Genomic DNA, 20,856 nt, shown 5'->3' with positions numbered 1-20,856 from the left:
ATTATTGGGTCCCTTGGCAAAAGCGGTCTCCCCTTAGCTACTATAATTTCTTAAACAGCAGAAGCCTGTAGTGAAGGTGACAGGGAGAAGAAATTTGTAGTGTAACCATGAGAGGTACCACTTCTACCTCAACTCCACTTGCAGGATCAATTTCTCTTTGGTTAGAGCAGCAGAAATTGTCTTTGGCTAACCTAAGCAAGAAAGGGGGATTTATGGATAGATACTGGTAAGTTCATGGAAGTGAAGGAAGGTAGAATAATGAAGCCTTGGGAAGACCAGAGAAAGCAGCTTCTAGGATCACATGGGTCTGTGGGGCTAACTCAGCCTCAGCCAGTTTTCCTCCTTGTGCAGAGTCTTGTTGGTCAGCCCTGTGCCCACCCCAGAGGTGAGCCCATGTTTGATAGTCATATCAGACCTCAGGAATCAGACAGAGAAGCTGTCCAAAGGAAGAGCGAGGTGGTATTGCCAGAAGGCCAAAACCAAGATATTTCCTACAGAGTTCGTAGGATCTGGCAGTGTGGAGATCTTGATGTGTGAGCTTGTTGTAAACAGTTTTAGGAATAAAAGCCATGTAACAGGGAGTTGAAGAGTGAATGGGAAGTGAGGATGAAAGGACAGTGAGTATAAACTACTTGTTCAAGGAGCCTGATGGTGGGAAGGGAGAAGAGACTAGGAACATCTAGAATCTGTGGCAAGGTCAGAAAAGGAAAAAAAAAAATTTTTAATCTTTTAAATAGGAAAAAAATGAATAATATATTTTAATGTAAAAGCACTAATAGGGAAGGAGAAATTAATACTATATGAGAGAAAGGATATATTTTTGTAACAAAATTGCTAAGAAGTGGGAGTGATAGACTCCAGAACAAAGGTAGAAGGTTTAGTGTTAGCTGGAAATATTAGGGAAGGTTTTATAGAAGAGGACGTATTTGCACTGGGCTTTAAAGAGTTAGTAGGATTTGGATAAGCAGAGCAAAGTGGAAAGGTTGTGTCAGTGGGAAAATAGCATAGATTTAGCAAAAAATAAACTAGCTGATAAGGAGCACAGGGAAACATCTGTCTGAATTGGGGAGGAGGGAAGAGTAGATGATGTGATCAGCTATATAACCCTGCTCCTCTGTGTGTTGTACTAGGTAGAAATGGATGAGTGAGCCCTGCAATAAAGAAGGCAATGTGAGGTAGAGTCATGAAAGGTAGGACCCAAGAGTTTGGATTTGATACAGTAGATGTTGGAAAATGGTACTGTAGATTCTGGAGCAGGACAGGCATGTGATAGGATACAGCGCAGTGGAAAGATGAATGAGACATTGGAGTATTAAACCACTGAAGAATAGGGAAAAGGCTGGGAGCAAGAAAGAACCAGAGCTGTGTAAAATGGGGACTCATCTAAGGTGGTAGTAACAAACATGAGAAGAACATTGTGCAACAAACTGATAGGATTCGGTGAGAAGATCTGAAGGTTACTTTTGAGTTTAAAGCCATGTTAAAATTTTGGTGTCGTTGATAAAATGGAGAAATCGGAAATAGGTCTCTTAAGAGGCAAGGCCATTTGACATGTTGCACACAGACTCTTGTTTATTGGTTTTGAAATGAATTGCTCTGAAGAGAGCTTTGCCTAACCAAAGATTTGGAGTAAGATCAGTGTTGAAATGTAGCTTTATTGTAGAAAACATAACAGCTTTTACACAGAAACAATTTGAAACTTTGCAGGGGAAAAGCAAATAGAAAAAAAGCATTCAGCCTTGGAAGTCAAAGTGAGAGAAAGACGAGGATTCATGTTAGAGAAAGATGATGCATAATTGGAGAGAGGAAGACAGCCTGGGAGAGAGAATTTCAAGAAAAGGCAGAGATCAGCAGCCTCAAATCCTGCAGAGAGGAGAAGACCTTTGACTTGGTGAAAAATAGTCCCTGACCTCTAAGAAAGCAGTTTTGGCTAGCAGGAGCAATCAGAAGGCGTACTGCCACGGGCTTTAGAAGAGACTGGCCAGTGAAGGAAAGGTGAGACGTTTCATAGGAAAGGAGGAAAGAAACGGAATGATAGACAGAAAAGGCAGTAAATTCCAGTTTAATATGAGGAAACTCTTTGTATTTTGGAAACAAGAGAGAAATGGTTAAGGAGGGAATATAGTACTAAAGAGGAAAGAATCAAGTGTAGAATCTCTCTCCACAGGTGGTGGAATTAGCTTTAGGATGTTCTGGTAGCCTGAAAGGACAGATGTATAGACAGAGGTCTGTTATGATAAATGTAGGATCCAGTTAAGGAACGTGAACCAGATGACCTTCATCTTCCCAGTGAATTAGGGGGGAAATGGAAGAAAGGCAAGTAAAGTGTCTTTAGCTCTTGCTACATACCAGGCACTTTGCTTGATCCGTTAAACGTATTATCATGTAAACTCCTAAGAGTTCTTTGAGGGGTTGGTGATAATCTCCCAATTTTAAATGTGAGGATACTAAGACTTCAAGGAATACTTATTTTTAAAAGCAAATAGCTAGTAAATGTGAACTTTGAGATTTGATCCTCAGTCTGATATCAAAGGCTAGTCTCATTCCACTCTACCATTCATTCATTAATGTCAGGTGAAGAATATGGGGAACTTGAGAGAATCTGTGTTACTGATTACAGTGGCCGTGCCTCACAATCACTTGAGGAACTTTAAAAAGCTCCTGCCTGCACCTTACGGATTACCCACTATATTAGTCAGGCTTCTCCAGAGAAACAATAGGATGTATGTCACAAGATGAGTCTGGAGCATCTTACAGTGCCAAAAAGTAAGAAAGTACTAAAGAGTGTTAATAGGAAATTTGAGGAGGACAGTTGGTGGAGAAGACTACTACTTTTACAGCTTAAATCCTTCAGAATGATCGGAGTGGTTTAATATAAGGGTGTTTTATTTGTATAATGAAAAAATCCAGTTAAATAACAAGAATAAGAAAATGGGAGAATAAGGACACATCCTTATTAGTGTTGAGAAGCTGGGAAAGGTGTCATCTAAAGACGAAAAACATTGAGGACTTTAGGAGAAATGAAAAGCATATAGGAGCAGCTTGGTGACAAACCTTACAGCATTGAGAAATCTGCAATGTGATACAGGCTTAAAGCAGAAACACTAGAAAAGTGAGTTTTGCCAACACAATTGTGGAAAACCCCAATTCTCAGAGACTTTGAAAAGTTGAGGTTGGTTGTCTTAGTCCATTTTGGTTGTTATAACGAAATACCATAGACTGGGTGGCTTATAAACAACTGAAATTTATTTCTCACAGTTCTGGAGGCTGGGAGTCCAGATCAGGGTGCCAGCATGGTTGGATTCTGGTGAAGGCCTTCTTCTGAGTTGCAGACCGCCTACGTCTTGCTGCATCCTCACAAGGTGGAAGGGGCAAGCGACTTCTCTGGGCCTTGTTTTATAAGGGCACCAATCCCTCATGACCTAATCATCTCCTAAAGGTCCCACCTCTTAATACTGTCACTTTAGGGATTAGGATTTCAGCATATGAATTTGGGGGGGAGGGATGGGGAAAGCAAATATTCAGATGGTAACAATGGTCAAAAGGTAATTAGTTACTGGATTTTAGAACAACTGTACCAGGCCTAATTAGAATAGCTAATTACAGTGTTTACTCTCGAGCTAAGCTACTAGAACTTATTTATATAAATTGGGTGTATCTCCATCTTGGGCTTGAGGGCCAGAGAGAGAATCAGGGTTATACCTCAGAGAACTTCTAAGTGCCCCTGTGAAAGTAGGGTTCCTTCCTTCAGAAGTTACCCATCTAGCTGCTCCCCTCCATCTCTGCATGATTCTCTGGATAGCCAGCACTCTCATAATCAGCATACACTTCCATGATGGGGAGAAGAGTGATATTCACGTATATTAAAGCAGTGGTTGTTAGTGGTGGATGCCCATTAAAAGCACCTAGGGAGCTTTTCTTTTCTTTTCTTTTCTTTTTTTAAAGATGATTTCTACAGTGCATCCAGAGTTGAGAACCACTGTGCTGGGGAAACCAACTTTAGCTATCAGTTCTATTAACCAAGACTCACTAAATATTTAAGGAAAATCAAGAGGGTGAAAGAGGGACACCAAGCTGAACAAACAGAGGAATTGATTTTTGAGAAAACAAATTGAATATAATAGATAAAAGATAATATTTGTTATTCAAAAATAATCCTGAAAGATTTTAGGGAATATAATTTCCATAAAATAACAATGGGGTGCTATGAAAAAGAAACAAGAACAAGACAGTTTTTGGAAATTGAAAACATGTTTTCTGAAATAAAAACTTTAATAGCAGGCTGAATAGCAGCATGGTTGTAATAGATGACTGAATTAATGAACTAGAAGATCAGACCAAGGAGTTCTTCCAAAATGTGGTACAAAAGAACAAAGAAGAAAACTATGAGCTGTTGGACATGCAATATATATCTAGGAGGAGAACTAATACTCTAGAACTAAAATTCTGCACAATTTCAGTAAGTCTTTGGCAGAGGGGAGATGGTGGGCATTTGGTGGGTAAGAATTAGAGTGTGTTAAAACTTCTGTAGTGGTAGAAGAGGAGACCATAGATACTGTTTTTAATAGGAAGAAAATTTGTTTAAATTTAATATTAGTATATCTTAAGTTATTGATATGTGATTCCTTTTCTGTCAGCTTTATCCTCTCAGCTTTGCTTTTCTTTGTGTGTCAGTTTCATCCTCAGACTGGCTTCCCTCTTTTGCAAGATGTCTGCAAGTTCAGTATTTGGAATTACCTGCTTTCTCTTTAAATTGGAGAGAGAAAGGGCACAGCTACCCACATCATCAAAGAAAAGTCCTGAGCTTTGCTTTGATTGGATAGGTCAGAGACCAGTCACTGTTGTCAGAAAAAAAATCATTTGCCAAGACCTGCCAAGGCCTACTACTGAAGCACAAGGGCTGTGCTGGGGAGGGGTACATACCTAAGTGAAAATTGGGGAAGTTCATGGAGTGGAGAGGAGAAAATGTCTAACAAATGTCCACTACAGTATGTTTCTTAAAATTGTTAAGGATATTTATGAATAGAATAGATATAGAAGGAAAGAAGATATTGAGGAAAATAAACAAAAAGCCAGCCAAGGAAAAATAAAAACTTAGTGGAGGAGGGAAGAGAAAAAAAGTGAAATATGACCAAATGTAGCAATAGTTACAATAAATGTGACTGTAATACATTCTCTTTTTTTTTTAAAAAAGCTCTTAAATTATGTAGAAACAAATCTCCAGGTTTGTGTTATTTTAGACAAATATAAACAAAATAATGCAGAAAGGTTAAAAATAAAATACACACATACATACTCCAGGCAAATGTTGAATGGAAGAAAATGCATAGTAACTTGTTATCAAAATTTAATTCCAGACAACAAACATTTAATTTAAAATAGTTGATAAAACTTTATACCTAAGGAGCTAAAAATACACACTCTTCTCAAATACTCATATAACACTTAACAAAAATATATCATGTAACAGGGCTACACAGAAAATCTCAAATTCTGAAAATTGAAAATTTTTTATTGCCAGTTGTAATGCAAGGAAATAGTTCCCCCCCCTCCTCGCTCACTCTCTCACTCTCTCACTCTCTCACTCTCTCACTCTCTCACTCTCTCACTCTCTCACTCTCTCTCTCTCTCTCTCTCACACACACACACACTCTTAACAAAAGTGGAACCAAAAAGAAGAAATATAACTTCTTGGAAAGCTTTTTACTTTACCTAAGTTTGAAGAGGATATAAAAGTTGAAATTACAAAGAAGAAAAAGTCAAGGTAATAAAAACAAGCAAATCATGGAAAAAAGAAATATAAATGATTTATAACATATGAAAGGGTATTCAGCCTCATTAGTCCTCAAGGAGATGCAAGTTAAGCAATAATAAGATATTTTGTGTTGCTTTGGACTGAAAAATTTAAAAAATGTTGATTATACCCTTTTTTTGTCAGCATTGTTTTTAATAGCAAACAAAACAAAACAAAATCCAGAAGTAAAAAAGGAAGAGGGATAACAACATTGTAAATCAACTATACCCCAATAAAAATTTTTAAAATAAAATAAATAAAAAAGAAAGAGGGATAAAGAGTATTCATCAGTGGGTAACAGCTAAATAAATGATGGCTCATCCATGTTACACAATGCTATGCAGGTATGAAAAAGAGTAAGTTAAATTGATATGTACTTACTGGAAGGATGTCCATAATGTATTTCTAAGTAAAAATAAAGCATATTGCAGAGTGACATAGAGCATGATTTAATTTTTATAAAAAAAGTTGTGCATGTGATAATGCATATATGTAAATAACTGTAGAAAGATCAAGAAAATTGATCTCAAATTTGATTACCAACTGGGAGAGGGTAGAATGAATAGGTGGTAATGGGGACTTTGATTTTCCTCCTTGAAAAAAGGGATGTGGTTAGGGGTAATGTTTATTTTTTTGTTTTTCAGTATAGCATTTAAAAAATAATATTTAAGTGAAACTGTATACTGTTTAGAAATTAATAACTTGAAAATATTACCTGTCAAAATTTATGGGCTGTGGACAAAGTTGTACCTTGAGGAAATATTATAGCCTTAAATGCATTTATTAGAAAGACAAAAATTAATTCATAATGCATACATGTGGCAAAAATTAAAATTGCATTTGAAGATATACACTAGGTCTCCTGTGTACTGTGTCCCCCATTTCCCTTCCTCAAAGACAGTCCTTCCAGAGAAATTCTGTGCATCATTTATTAACATATGTTCTCCTCCCCATCCCAAAGGATAGGTATTCTATACAAGTTTACTTGTAACATTTATTTATTTATCAATATTTATTTATTTATTGACTTATTTGCTAGGGCTGCCATAACAAAATACACAGGCTGGATGGCTTAAACAAGAAAAATTAATTTTCTTAAAGTTCTTGAGGCTCAAAATCCAAGATTAAGGTGTTAGCAGGTATAGTTTCTTCTGAAGCCTCTCCTTGGCTTGTAGATGGTTGCTTTCTCCTCACGTGGTCCTCCCTATGTCTGTGTGGTCTGCATTCTAATCTCCTTTTCTTATACGGACACCAGTCATCTTGGATTAGGGCCTACCCTAATGACCCCATTTTAACTTAATTACCTCTTTAAAGATCCTATCCTCAAATACAGTCACATTCTGAAGTATTGGGCAGTAGGACTTCAACATGTGAATTTGGGGGAGATACAATACATAACAAATAAATAGGTAAATAAATAACTTTGACTATCAGTACATATAACTACATTGTATGGGTGGAGCTATTAGGTTGAGTGAGAGGCCCGCGTACCGCAAACAAAACAAAACAAAACAAAACCATTTTTTTATACAAACAGTTTACTTGTGTAGCTTAAAAATAAAAATTTAAAACTGCATTCAGCAAATTACTATGCCCTTGGCTTATTTCTTTTTCTTGAAATATAGTTTCACTCAACTGCCCAGTAAAAGCAGGACTTCATTATTTCATATTCTTATATATGTCATAGCATCTCAAGGTTGACATTTATGAAAACTCCGTGACTGATTGCACCGAACATGATGGTGGGAGCCAATAGACATTGTTAAAGGACGTAATATTTCTTTAACGGCAGAGAAAATTAGAACTTCTGATAGCAGTTACAGAAAGCAGAAGACAACACAGCACACTCATAAACAGCTCCTCAAGTTCCCACCAAGATGGAAAGCAGCTGCTGAAACCACATGCATAGAAGAAGGATTCTTTTGGGTGTGAAAAGCACCCCTGTGCTATTCCCACTATTAATACATATATGCCAGATTTCAAGATTTAATGAGTTGAACCCCGTAGACCAGGTAGGAGGTTATTAACCTAAAATGCTGGAGAAGATAAATGCAAATTGTAGCTCATCTAGCAAAATACAGAGAGCAAAGGTGCCTCAAAGCACTAAATAAGATGATGGCATACGTATATCCAAGATACTAAACGTAAATGCTGTAATCACAATTTTGAATGACATGGAGAAATGCCCACCTTAAGTAAAAAACAGAACATAGCATCGCCTATGGCCTAACATTTTAATGACTGTGACCCAGACCAGGAATTAATGCTTAATTGCGTTGTAATTTCCATGGATCATATTCTAGTTCAGTAGTGTAAATCATTTTGATTGGAGAGAACTAAGGATTTATTATAGATCTCATATAAAGAAATGGAACATATTTTAAAATTGCATATCTACGTAGCCACTCTTAAAACATTTTAAGTAACTGTAAAATGCTTAGGAATGCGTTAAACAGCAGCAAGACAAATACCGAGATTGAAAAGATCTTTCTCAACCCATGGACAAATGATGTTTAAGGAATGTGCCATAAAATATTTTCAATTAAGACACTTTAATTCCAGCTTGAAATTTTTATAAGAATTAGGTTTTTCTCTTCATAGTATCTAAAGACACAATTAAAATTAACCTTTACCACTAATTTGCTTCTTGGTGGGAAGAAAATGCAACTTGCCACTGAAAGTTAAACTAAATCTTCTCTTAAATAAATGCCAGTACTTTTTGGTGGCTTCACATTTTCCCTGTGTTAGGGAAATTGGGGATGACTGGTAACTAAGTAGAATTTTGAAATTATATGCTGAAAGAAAGCAGATGTACAAAGTGATGAAAAAGGTGAATGGGTAGAGTTTCAAATTACCCAAAGAGACTTCTATCAAACAGTTTTTTTTTAATTTAAAATCTTGATTGAGACATAATTCACATACCATGAAGTTTACCATTTAAAGAGTAATTCAATGGTTTTTAGTATGTTTACGGAGTTGTGCAACCATCACCGTTATCTAATTTTAGAACATTTCATCATCCCCCGAAGACCCCCCACCACCACCTTCTTCATTAGCATTCACTCCCCATCCTTCTCAACCCCTGGCAACTACTTTCTTTCTCTATGGGTTTACCTGTTGTGGACATTTCTTATAAATGGAATAAATAAAGGTCACAATATGTGACATTTTGTGTCAGACTTCTTTCATTTAATATAATGTTTATAATATAAAGGATCACCCATGCTGTAGCATGTATCAGTACTTACGTCTTTTTATTGCTGAACAATATTCCACTGTGTGGATATATCACATTTTATTGTCACTTGAGGACATTTCGCTTGTTCCAACTCTTAAACTATTATGAACATTGCTGCTACAGATATCCATGTACAAGTTTTTGTGTGAACATGTGTTTTCAATTCTCTTGGGTATATACCTAGGTGGAATTGCTGGATTATGTGGCAACTCTGTGTTTAACTATTTGAGGAACTGCCAGACTGTTTTCCAAAGTGACCACACCATTTTACATTCCCACCAGCAATGTATGAGGTAGTAGCACACTTCTGAATGTATACATATATTTTTTCCAGCTTTATTGAGGTATGATTGACAAATAAAAATTATATATATTTAAGGTATATAACATAATGCTTTGATATAAGTGTACGTTGTGAAATGATTACCACAGTCAAGCTAATTAACATATCTGTCACCTCACATAGCTACCGTTTGTGGTGAGAACAATTAAGATTTTCTCTCAGCAAATTTCAAATATACAATACCTTATATTAACTATAGTCACCATGCTGTACATTAGGTCTTCAGAACTTTCTCAGTGTATAACTGATTGTACACTTTGACCATTTCCTCCACCCCCTGGCCCCTGGTAACAACAATTTTACCCTCTGTTACTATGAGTTCGACTTTTTTAGTTTCCACATATAAGTGAGATCATACAGTGTTTGTTTGTGTCTGGGTTATTTCATTTAGCATAATGTCCTTCAGGCTGATCCATGTTGTTACAAGTGTCAGGATTTCCCTTTTTTTAAGGCCAAATGATATATACATACACATATATATATCACATACAATATACAAAATAATACATTCATATAGTACAGTATTTTCCTTACCCATTCATCTGTCAATGGACACTTAGGTTGTTTCCATATCTTGGCTACTGTGGATGATGCTGCAATGAATGGAGTACAGATATTTCTTTGAGACAGTGATTTATTTCCTTTGGATATATACCCAGAAGTGTGATGCTGGAACATATGGTAGTTCTATTTTTAATTTTTTGAGGAACCTCCATGCTGTTTTCCATAATGGCTGTACCAGTTTATGTTTCCACCAACAGTGCAAGAGGGTTCCCTTTTCTCCACACCCTCACCAACAGTCTTTCAACTTTTTGATAATAGCCATTCTAACAGGTGTGAAATGAGATCTCTTTGTGGTTTTGATTTGCATTTACCTGATGATTAGATGTTGAGCATCTTTTCACATACCTGTTGGTCATTTGTATGTCTTCTTTGGAAATATATATTCTTCTTTGAATATATATATATATATATATATATATATATATATTTATTTATTTATTTATTTATTTATATGGACCATTTTAAAAGTCTTTATTGAATTTGTTACAGTAGTGTTTCTGTTTTATGTTTTGATTTTCTGGCCACAAGGCATGTGGGATCTTAGCTCCCCGACCAGAGATCGAGCCTGCACCCCCTGCATTGGAAGACAAAGTCTTAAACCACCAGACTGCCAGGGAAATCCCTGAATATATACTTTTAAAAGAAACTTCAGGGAATTAAGTGGCAGTGACCTCAAAAGAGCCTTTTGAGATGCTGGTAATGTTCTGTATATTGATCAGAGTGGTGGTTACATAGTTGTATTCATGTATAAAAACGCATGAGGAGTTCTCTGGCGGCCTAGTGGTTAGGATCACAGGCTTTCACTGCCGTGGCCTCCAAAAAAGCATGGAGCAGTGAACTTAAGTTAGTGACTTACTGTACGTAAGTTATATTACCAATAAAAAAGAAAAAATATCCTAACTGCATTGTCCTTTTTTCTATTTTACTGTAGACCGGGGGACTTCATTTTACTGCAGACCAGTGGTGCTAGGCTAGTTTCTTGGATTGCTATTCAAGAACCACTGATTTTAAGGTAAAATCTGAACACATTCACTAGGCATAGAAAATTCCTTTACAGTCTGGTCCAGGTTCTCTTTCTGCCCTTCACACCCCCGGCCCTCGGCAGTGAATGTGTGGAGTCCTAACCACTGGACCACCAGGGAATTCCCTAAACTCACTTTTAAAAAGTTTTTATTTTAAAAATAATTATAGACTCAAAGGAAGATACAAACACAGTACAAAGAGTCCATGTGCTCTTCACCCCGCTTCACCCAAAGGTGACATCTTTTATAAATGTAGGACAATACCAAAACCAGGAAGCTGACATTCATTAACCTATCTTTTAGTTCATCTTTCACCTTCTAACTTATTTTTTACATTCCCCGTGTTGTCCAGTACAGTAGCCACTAGCCACAAGTAGCTATTTAAATTACTTAAAAATATAGAAAATGAAAAATTTTATTCCATGGTCTCACTAGCCCCATTTCAAGCACTTAATAGCCACGTGTGACTAGTGGTGACCATATGGAAAGTAGATTTTCCACTGCACAAAGCTTTTTTGGAAAGCCCTGATCTAGACTGTATTCATCTTTATTTCTGCAATTGCTAGGCAGTGTACATACTCAATCCATACTTGAACAGTTGAGTCTAGACCTACCCTCTTTTACACATGAAAAAACTTAGGCCCTGGGTTATGGTAAATAAAATGGAATATAGCTATTGAGTAGCAAATCTGAGACAGAGCTCAGGTTTCCTAAATCCAAGTTCACTGGTCTTTCCAAGTGGACCCTAATGTGTAAGCTCACCAATTTGTATCAGTTTTAGAGGAAGGAGTGTTAAAGTAATGTAATACTTTCTAACTTTGGGGTGTATAAGAATCAACAGGAAGCTTGTTAGAACTGCATATTCCTGGACCTCTCCCTCCCATGATTCTGATACATTAGGTCTGGGGTGGGGTGTAGGAATCTATATTTTAAACATAAGCTTAATCAAGACTGTGTGGTGATAATATAAGGATAGATCAGAATATAGAGCAACAGAATAGAGAGCCTAGAAACAGAACTGCACTGTTACAGATATTTGACTTTTAACAAAGATGCCATTGAAGAAAGGAAATCTTTTCAAGCAATGGTGTTGGAACAACTAAATATCCGTATGAAAAACAAAGAACTTTGACCCCTACCTCATGCCATAAATAATATGGATCATTGACCTAAATATTATAATTAATTAGTAATTAATTTATAATTATAAACTTTCTAGAAGCAACCATAGGAGAATATCTTTGGGATGGGTAAAGGTTTTTTGGCCAGGACACAAAAAGAAATAATCATAAAAGAAAAAATTGAGGGGCTTCCCTGGTGGCGCAGTGGTTGAGAGTCCGCCTGCCGATGCAGGGCACACGGGTTTGTGCCCTGGTCCGGGAGGATCCCACATGCTGTGGAGCGGCTGGGTCCGTGAGCCGTGGCCACTGGGCCTGCGTGTCCGGAGCCTGTGCTCCGCAGTGGGAGAGGCCACAGCAGTGAGAGGCCCGCGTACTGCCAAAAAAAAAAAAAAAAAGATAAGAAAAAGTGATGTTATATTTCATCAAGAATTTTGCTCACCAAAAGGCACATTTAAGAAAATACATAGGCAGGGACTTCCCTGGCAGTCTAGTGGTTAAGACTCCTTGCTTCCTGTGCAGGGGGCGCAGGTTCCATCCCTGGGTGGGGAACTAAGGTCCCACGTGCCCTTAGTTGGAGGTGGAGCCAAAAAATCAATCAAATCAGAGAATCAATGAACTTGAAGAGAGAAAAAAAGAAAATAAGAAAAAGTATAGGCAAGCCACGTAATAGGAGAAAGTGTTTGCAAAATATATTTCAGACAAAGGACAGGTGTCCAGAAGATATATCAGTTAATAACTCAGAATATATAAAGACTTCCTATAAATCAATAATAAAAAGATAAACAGTCCAATTGAAAAACTGGTTAAAGATATGAACACACAAAAGAAGATCTACAAATGGTCTTAATAGGCACATAAAAAGCATTCAAGGGAATTCCGTGGCGGTCCAGTGGTTCGGATACTACGCTTCCACTGCAGGGGGCATGGGCTGGATCCCTGGTTGGGGAACTAGGATGCCGCAAGCTGCGTGATGCAGCAAAAAAAAAAAAAGCATTCAATATCATTAGTCATGAAGAAGTGCAAATTAAACTATAATGGGATACCGCAATATACTCACCAGCATGGCTAAAATTAACAGGCTGACAAAACCCAGTACTGGCGAGGCTGTGGAGCAACGAGCAATTCTTCTACATCGTGGGCGGTGCAAAATGGTACTACCACTCTGGAGAAAGTGTGACATCTCTTGGGTAAATACCTAGGAGTGGAACTTAAGGGAACGTGATAAACAATTATACTTGTAGGTATTTACCAAGAGAAATGAAAGACTATATCCACAAAGAGACTTACACAACAGTGTTCTTGGGTAGCAGCCTTATTCATAGTAGCCAAAACATGGAAACAGTCCAGGTGGCCATGAACAGAAAAATGAATGAACAAATTGGGTTATAAATTCACACACAATTATATATTCATACTCAGGAGTAAAGAGGAACAAACTACAAATGAATTTTAACATGTTGAGTAAAAGTTTGAAACAGTAGCATTCTCAGTTAATACATTATAAAGCTCTGTGGTGAAAAAAATGAGAAGGCTGGTCACCTCTCTGGGAGTAGGGGGAAGGCACTGATTAGGAAGGGTCATGAGAACTTTCTCTGATGATAATAATGTTCCGTACCTTGCTAGAGGTTGTGTCACACAGGTGTATGCATTTGTCAGAACTCTCTGAATATTACACTAAAATCTGTGCATTTGACTAATATGTAAGCTTTACCCTGAGGGGAAAAAAAGTTTTAAAAGATGTAATTTTGATGCAGGTGATCTGAAGGCCACACTTTGAGAACCACTGGGTTTGACTGATTTCAGAAATAATTCTTTCTTACCGTGAAAAACAGTAATCCATAGATTACTAATGTAACGTTTTGACAATTTTCAAAAATTCATGGCACTTTAAATATTTTAAAGGGTATATTTGTATTTAGTTACATAAATATTTTATTAAAAGTTCCATTTCCTTATTAGTAGGTTAATTAATAAGTGGACAAGGAATTATGACAATATTATATAGTTCTTCATGCCAGTAAATGTTCTTTTTCAGTGTAAGGAATGCAATTTTAATATCAGGAGGTAATGGACATGGAAATAATTTTGCACTGAATTAGATTAATTGAATTGGTTAAAATGTGCTTTGAGATGGGTATTTATAGTGACATTTGGTAAACTGGATGATTTTGGTTTGCCGTTATATTCCTCTTTCAGTAAACTACTGGCTTTCACCACAGTGAAGTTTATTGAATGTGTTTACTTATGTGATAGGCCTCTAGTGTCATTTACTTCAAGATTCTAGATGTTAAAAAAAATTAAAAGTTTTACTTCATGTATCTTAATTGTAACATGAATCTGCAGACTTGCAAAAGGGCTACAGGGGAACAACTGGAACTGTGATATTAATGACCAAATGCTGACTCATGTGGGTATGAGGCAAATCTGACCTTACTGGTTTATAGGTAAAATTATCTGGTCAACTCTCATACCACATCCCAAACAATCTCTCCTGCAGTAGAGTATTGGTCAGGTCCCTGAAATTTCACCAAGATACCTGCCTGTGCTTTCAAATTGTCCTGATAAGAACCACCTGGGGGCACTCATTAAATTTCAGATCCCTCCATCAGAGATTTGAATTCCTTCCTTAGAGATTGATTCAGTGGGTCTGGGATGGGCTGAGAATCTGTATTTTTAAACTACTACCTTCAGATGATCAGGAATGTTTAGGAAATATTGCCCTAAAGAGGAGCTAAGTTTGTCCAAAAAAAAAAAGAGAAGGGCTTCCCTGGTGGCGCAGTGGTTGAGAGTCTGCCTGCCGATGCAGGGGACACGGGTACGTGCCCTGGTCCGGGAAGATCCCACATGCTGCGGAGCGGCCGGGCCCGTGAGGCCTGGCCCGCGTACCGCAAAAAAAAAAAAGAAGAAAAGAAAAAGAAAAAAATCACCCAGAGACCTTGTTGAAAATACAGATTCCTGGGCCCTACCTAGCACTTCTCATTTGTCTGGGATGAAGCCCCCATATGTCTGCTTTTTTTTTTTTTGGCCATGCTGCAAGGCTTGTGGGCTCTTCGTTCCCCGGCCAGGGACTGAACCCAGGCCCTGGCAGTGAAAGTGCTGAGTCCTAACCAGTGGATCACCAGGGAATTCCCCTCCCCATATTTGCATTTTTTAAGAGCACAGACAATGTGCAGATGTGAGGGCTGTCTTCCTGGGGCCTTAGTGGTAGGTCCTCGAGTAAGTTTTCAGTCATTCGCACAAGAGAGAATGGGGAAGTAGGAGATTGAAGGAAAGATAATTTTAGAATTGAGGACAGCAGAGGGCAAGGAACACTGAGCATGCATGAGAAAGGGGAGAATCACCTCCTGGAGACTGTCCAGTGGTTGCTGTGCTACCATCTTTGTGCAGGGCGGAGCACTCATAACCCACGGGGAAGTGACTTTTGAAAGCAACCAGGTTCATTAACTTTTGAGAGGTGGGGAGAATTCAGGATCATTCTGTATGCCACAGAAAATCTGCCTGCCTGCTCTAGGTTGCTAGTCCTTGTTTTCCATGCTGCTAATGGAAACCTATAAACATTCACTGATTTTTCTCTTGTGTAGTAAGAAGAAAACATAACTTATAGACCATCTTCTGGCAGAAGATGATAGATTTGGATCAGAAACGGGAGGCGTTGGAAGCCAGGAATCAAAAGTGAAGAAATTCTGCAAGCCCTTGGGTGAGAAAGGTGACAGGGATTGATTTATTTACTCACGTGTCCCGCATTGTCAGTCTGTGGTTATCTAATGTGAACTTGTTTTTTAGGCTGATCTGGACCTTCATAAATGTTAGGGAGAAGGTTGGAATAAGCTGCTGGAAATGGGTCTAGAGCACACATTTCTCCTCAGGCTGCTTCAGTTAGTACTTTTCTGTCAGCACCTTGTCTGCATCTACTTCTTTCTTTCCCAGGACCCTTCCCCCTCCTTTCTAGAGCTAAAGTCTTAACCTGAAATACCTCATTAATATCCATGGCCAATGTTGATTAAATTCTTACTCCAGCTAGGCACCATGCTGTTGTCCTCTCCCTGCATTATTTCATCATTCCTTTCTTGAAACAGCCCAATAATCTAGATACTGTGATTATGATCCACTTTCGAGATGAAGCATCTGAGGTTCCAAGACGTTACATAACTTGCCCAGGACCTCACAGCTAGGAAATGGCAGAACCAGATTTTAAACTCAAACTGACTTCGGTTCCTTACTTGCTGCCTTCTTTTTCTCTCAAAGAGAAAATAGGGAACTGCTCTTGCAGCCTCCTCCAGTGTATCAGAACAGGTATCCCAACTTGACAGACCTCTTTTGAAAAGTTGTCAATCCCTGGGATTTAAAAGCATTAAAGTTGTCATTACAAAATTCTGAAAAATCAGAAAAGAGAAAGAAGTCACCTATAATATTCCTGGCCTTATATAACTGTGATTAATATTTTAATGTATTTGCTTTCAGGCTTTCTTGGCATAGGTGTATATTTCCATATTATACATATATTCTTTAGTATCATGGTATTTTAAATATAAATAGAATTTTCAAACTCAGATTTTTAACGATTCTCAAGTGGTAATGTTTAAGACTTCTAGCAGTTTGAAATGAAAGAAGCCTGGCAAATGAGTGAATGAATAAATGAATGAATGCTTGCTTCCATGTATGGAATATGATTTATTTGTGTACTTGTCACTTTTGTTTTTTCTGCATTCAGAGAGGAGGACCATTGTTTTAAATTTTGTGTCATGAACAAACAGTATCATGAACAAAGAACATACTCTCCCAACAAGTGTGTTTTACCTGTCTTTCCAGGTCTTGCTCAAATCTACACCCCCTTTAGGCTTTTCTTGATTTGCAAACCTATAATGACCTTTCTCTCCTCCAATCTTCTCAAGCACTTTCTGGCTATACCTCACATTTGACATTCACCATGTTCTCCACCTGCTGGTTATAATATTTTTTGTCCTATCTTCTTGTACTTATCTACAACACCTAATCCAGTGCTTTTTCATGATGTCACTTTTATTTCTTAGCGTCTTGGTATTCAAACCAAATTGCTATTAATCAGTTTCTCCAAGATACTAGAATGCCTTTAGACTTTCTGACATGTCTTTCCATGCCTTGTAGGTTCCTATCACTGTAACCATGCCAGAAATGACAGAGAATGAGACTCCTACAAAAAAGCAGCACAGGTATGAAGACACAATCCAAAAATAATAATAGTTTGGCAGATAAGAGGCAGAATTAGTCCCCACTTTGCTAAATAGGTAGTCCTTTAGGGAACTTTCATTTGGATGCCTAGAAAACCATTACTCTTCAAAAATAGATGCGGATAAATATAAATAGATTTACTGAAAGGGGTACATAATTAAAATTTACCTGTCCTTTAAATTCTACTAGCAGTGTAAGAAATAAAATGACTATCAGTAGTTAAAATAGTATAATACCTAATCTATGCTAAATGTTTAGTTTCTCTTGAAATTTTTACTAGTCTTTGTGGTGGATACTAAGTTCACTTAGGCTGCAGTCAGTTTCAACAGACATTTTGTGACATTACAAACCATTAATGCCAATATGCACATTAGTACAGTATTAGTTCTGGTTCTTTGTATAATACCTCCTTCAAAATTTCTAGCATTTTGGGCAATGTTTCTGCTTAGAATTGCATGGCCAACGCTTCCATTATTAAATATTAAAATCATTATTTTCTTTCCTTACCAAATAGCTATTAAAGAATTCTTATGTATTGAGTAATTGTACATAAAAGGGAAAATTGGTGTTTTTAGTAGATTAGCTTTTAAGAAAATGTAAGAGTTTGGATAACCTAAGGTACATAAATGCAAAAGATGGCTCAGATGCCAGTTGTTAGTGCGTGAGTGCTAGTGACTACCACACTTCCCTCCCTGGGGATTACAAGTTTCTTCTGTACCATTGCTTGTTTTCTGTACATACTCATCCCTACCCCTGGCCAGGTGCCAGAGCAAACATCAAAAATCACCTACAGGGACTTTCCTGGTGGCACAGTGGTTAAGAATCCACCTGCCAATGCAGGGGACATGGGTTCAAGCTCTGGTCTGGGAAGATCCCATATGCCCCAGAGCAACTAAGCCTGTGCGCCACAACTACTGAGCCTGCGCTCTAGAGCCTGTGAGCCACAACTGCTGAGCCCGCGAGCCACAACTACTGAAGCCCGCGCGCCTAGAGCCCGTGCTCCACAACAAGAGAAGCCACTGCAATGAGAAGCCCATGCACTGCAACAAAGAGTAGCCCCCGCTCACCGCAACTAGAAAAAGCCTGCATGCAGCAATGAAGCAATGAAGAGCCAATGCAGACGAAAATAAATAAAATAAAATAAATTTATAAAAAAAAAGAAATCACCAACAGTTGACGCTTGAACAGCGTGTAGCTAGGGGTAGAGCCAGACTTCCTGTTCACAGTTCTCCATATCCATGGATTCAACCAACTGTGGATCCTGTGGTACTGTAGTATTTACTATTGAAGAAAATACAAGTATAAGTGGATCCGTGTAGTTCAAACCCATGTTGGCCAAGGGGCAGCTGTACTTGGCACATCACTTAGAGAGCTGACTAGCCCCTTAAGTACATTTTTCAAATAGGTAAGATTTTCAATGATTGACTTACTTCCCAACCAATGACTTCTGGGTATGGAAAAATGGAGAATTGTAGTTACTTTGAGAAAATTGTGAATTCTAACTTTATATTGATGTATCTGCAGTTAGGTTTTTATACCATAATATATTATTAAGAAAATTTTCCTTCAGATGGTTTCTCATTGATACAACAAATACAATACGAATTCATAAAATTAATTTTTATGGTTCTCAAAATATAACGTAAAATGTTTTCCTATTATTTTCATGTTCCTTTTATCTGTACTTTTTGTTTCAGAAAGAAAAATCGGGAGACACACAATGCAGGTAGAAACAGCAATTTAAGTTTTATTTGTTAGCACTTTTTGCATTCAAAATGAAATTATACTGCAGTTGATTGTGTTTTTATGTTATAAGCACGGAATCATTATTCATTACATTTTAGGAAAGTGTTCCTTTATTGTTTGGGTTATTTTTTTTTTTTGCATTTTTTATATTGAAGTATACTTGTGCAATGTTATATAAATTACAGGTGTATGACATAGTGATTCAAACTTTTAAAGGTTATATTCCATTTATAGTTATTATAAAATATTGACTGTATTCCCTGTGTTGTACAATACACCCTTGTATCTTACTTATTTAATACAAAATAATTTGTTCTATATTGTTTTTAGTTGACAAAATACTCCCTAAGTCTCATGAAGATGGCTTATCATTTTCTGATTCACAGTCTATTAAATAATTTAAGGATTAATATACCCCTGGAGCTAGTGTTTTAAGTGATTTCACCCACTGAGGAATTCCAGATATACTCCTCCTGAAAAGAGTGAAGAGTATGTACCTCTGCAGAAATTCTAGAGTGGGCTAGCTGCCTACAGGAGTAGGGAAGAAATGGGGAGCAGCTGTAAATCTTAAAGGTACTTGAAATGTGAACAGTCTTAAATTAAGCTGTGGAGTTCTCAATTATAAGAAGAAATGTACAAAAAAATATTTGATTTTTATCTCAAACGTCAAAATTATAGGCCACAGCCAGGTAAACATTTATAGAAGTAATTGTGCATACATTGACAATTTGGTACATTTTTAACATTTTATTTTCCATCAGGGACTACAGTCAGATCTAAAAATATATATTTTAGACTCAATTTCTATTACTCTATAAATAATCTCTTCCCTTCCCTAAGGAAAGGACCCTGGGGAAAACTTTATCTATGGAAAGTTGTGTTGAACACTGGTAGGACATTGCTGTTCCCCAGGATGGGAGTTTACTACCTTTGAACTCCCTTTTATCACTGTGGATAGAGTCTTAATGTTGTTGTTCTTGTTGTTTTATCTACACACATTAAAAAATATGCTCTTAGATAACAGCAAATATTATTGTTAGAGAATTCAGAAGAAAGGTGAGCTATAGTTTATTGCTTTGTGGGGTTTTTTTTTTTTTGGCCACATCAATAAATCTAATTTTTTTGGCCATATGAACTAAATCTTTTTATTAGAATCAAATGTCACATGGGACCATAAATATGTCCTGATAGTAATTTATTAAGAGAGAGTAAATGGATGTCATTGAAAGGATGTTCTTACTGCTAGATTATGAAGCAAAAAGTATATATTTTGAAAAACAAGACCTACTTATGCTATATCTGAAAGATCATCCTCTTAGAAGCGCTGAAGTCCTTTGTAAAAAGGAAGGTTTTAGAAAACTAACAGAAAGTAGACTGATTTTTCTATTTACAGTGTCTTATAGAAAAACTATTTAGGTCATCGCTTGTATCTTCTTGCCCCTTTCATACAACTTTTAAAGTTGTAGCACGGAAGCCTGGAACATTGCTCAGTTAATTGAGAAGTTGTCAGTTGTTCAGCTTCTTAGATGGGCCAAAGTGAACAGCACAGACCCCATAGAAAAAAATAAACCAGTGCCTTTTCTTGTCTATTTTAAGTCACAACTAATAGCCGTTTCTATTCCAAAAATGCCTTCTAGTCAGCCTAAAAGGTGTGTTAAAGTTCTTTAATCTGTCTAGAAAGGTCTAATTTGCCCATTTGCTATAAAGAAGCAGCTTTCTAGTAACATAGCTAGTGGGTTCTTGTAATTTAGTTATCATTAGAATCTCTAATAATTACTTGAAATATAATAATGGCCTAAGAGTAATGTAGTATTAGCACA

General features: G+C 37.1%; 1 protein-coding gene across 3 annotated transcripts in view; it reads left to right on the top strand.

Annotated features, from left to right (window-relative positions):
• The window catches only part of USF3 (upstream transcription factor family member 3), a 44,092-nt gene that overhangs the window by 4,258 nt on the left and 18,978 nt on the right, over positions 1-20,856 (top strand). The window contains exons 1-4 of one of the 3 annotated variants that reach the window (XM_060010650.1): positions 10,825-10,951; positions 15,664-15,779; positions 17,207-17,271; positions 18,988-19,016. In XM_060010650.1, the coding sequence (XP_059866633.1) occupies positions 17,225-17,271; positions 18,988-19,016 (76 nt within the window). In that variant the 5' untranslated portion in view covers positions 10,825-10,951; positions 15,664-15,779; positions 17,207-17,224. Of the gene's footprint in view, positions 1-10,824; positions 10,952-15,663; positions 15,789-17,206; positions 17,272-18,987; positions 19,017-20,856 lie in introns of those variants that run through there. The other 2 variants (XM_060010649.1, XM_060010651.1) reach the window with 2 other exon arrangements.

Source organism: Delphinus delphis, chromosome 4 (assembly GCF_949987515.2).
Source record: "Delphinus delphis chromosome 4, mDelDel1.2, whole genome shotgun sequence".
In the NCBI taxonomy this organism is placed as follows: domain Eukaryota; kingdom Metazoa; phylum Chordata; class Mammalia; order Artiodactyla; family Delphinidae; genus Delphinus; species Delphinus delphis.
The sequence above is the reverse complement of the archived record's forward strand: the minus strand, read 5'-3'. Positions and strand labels throughout refer to the sequence as shown.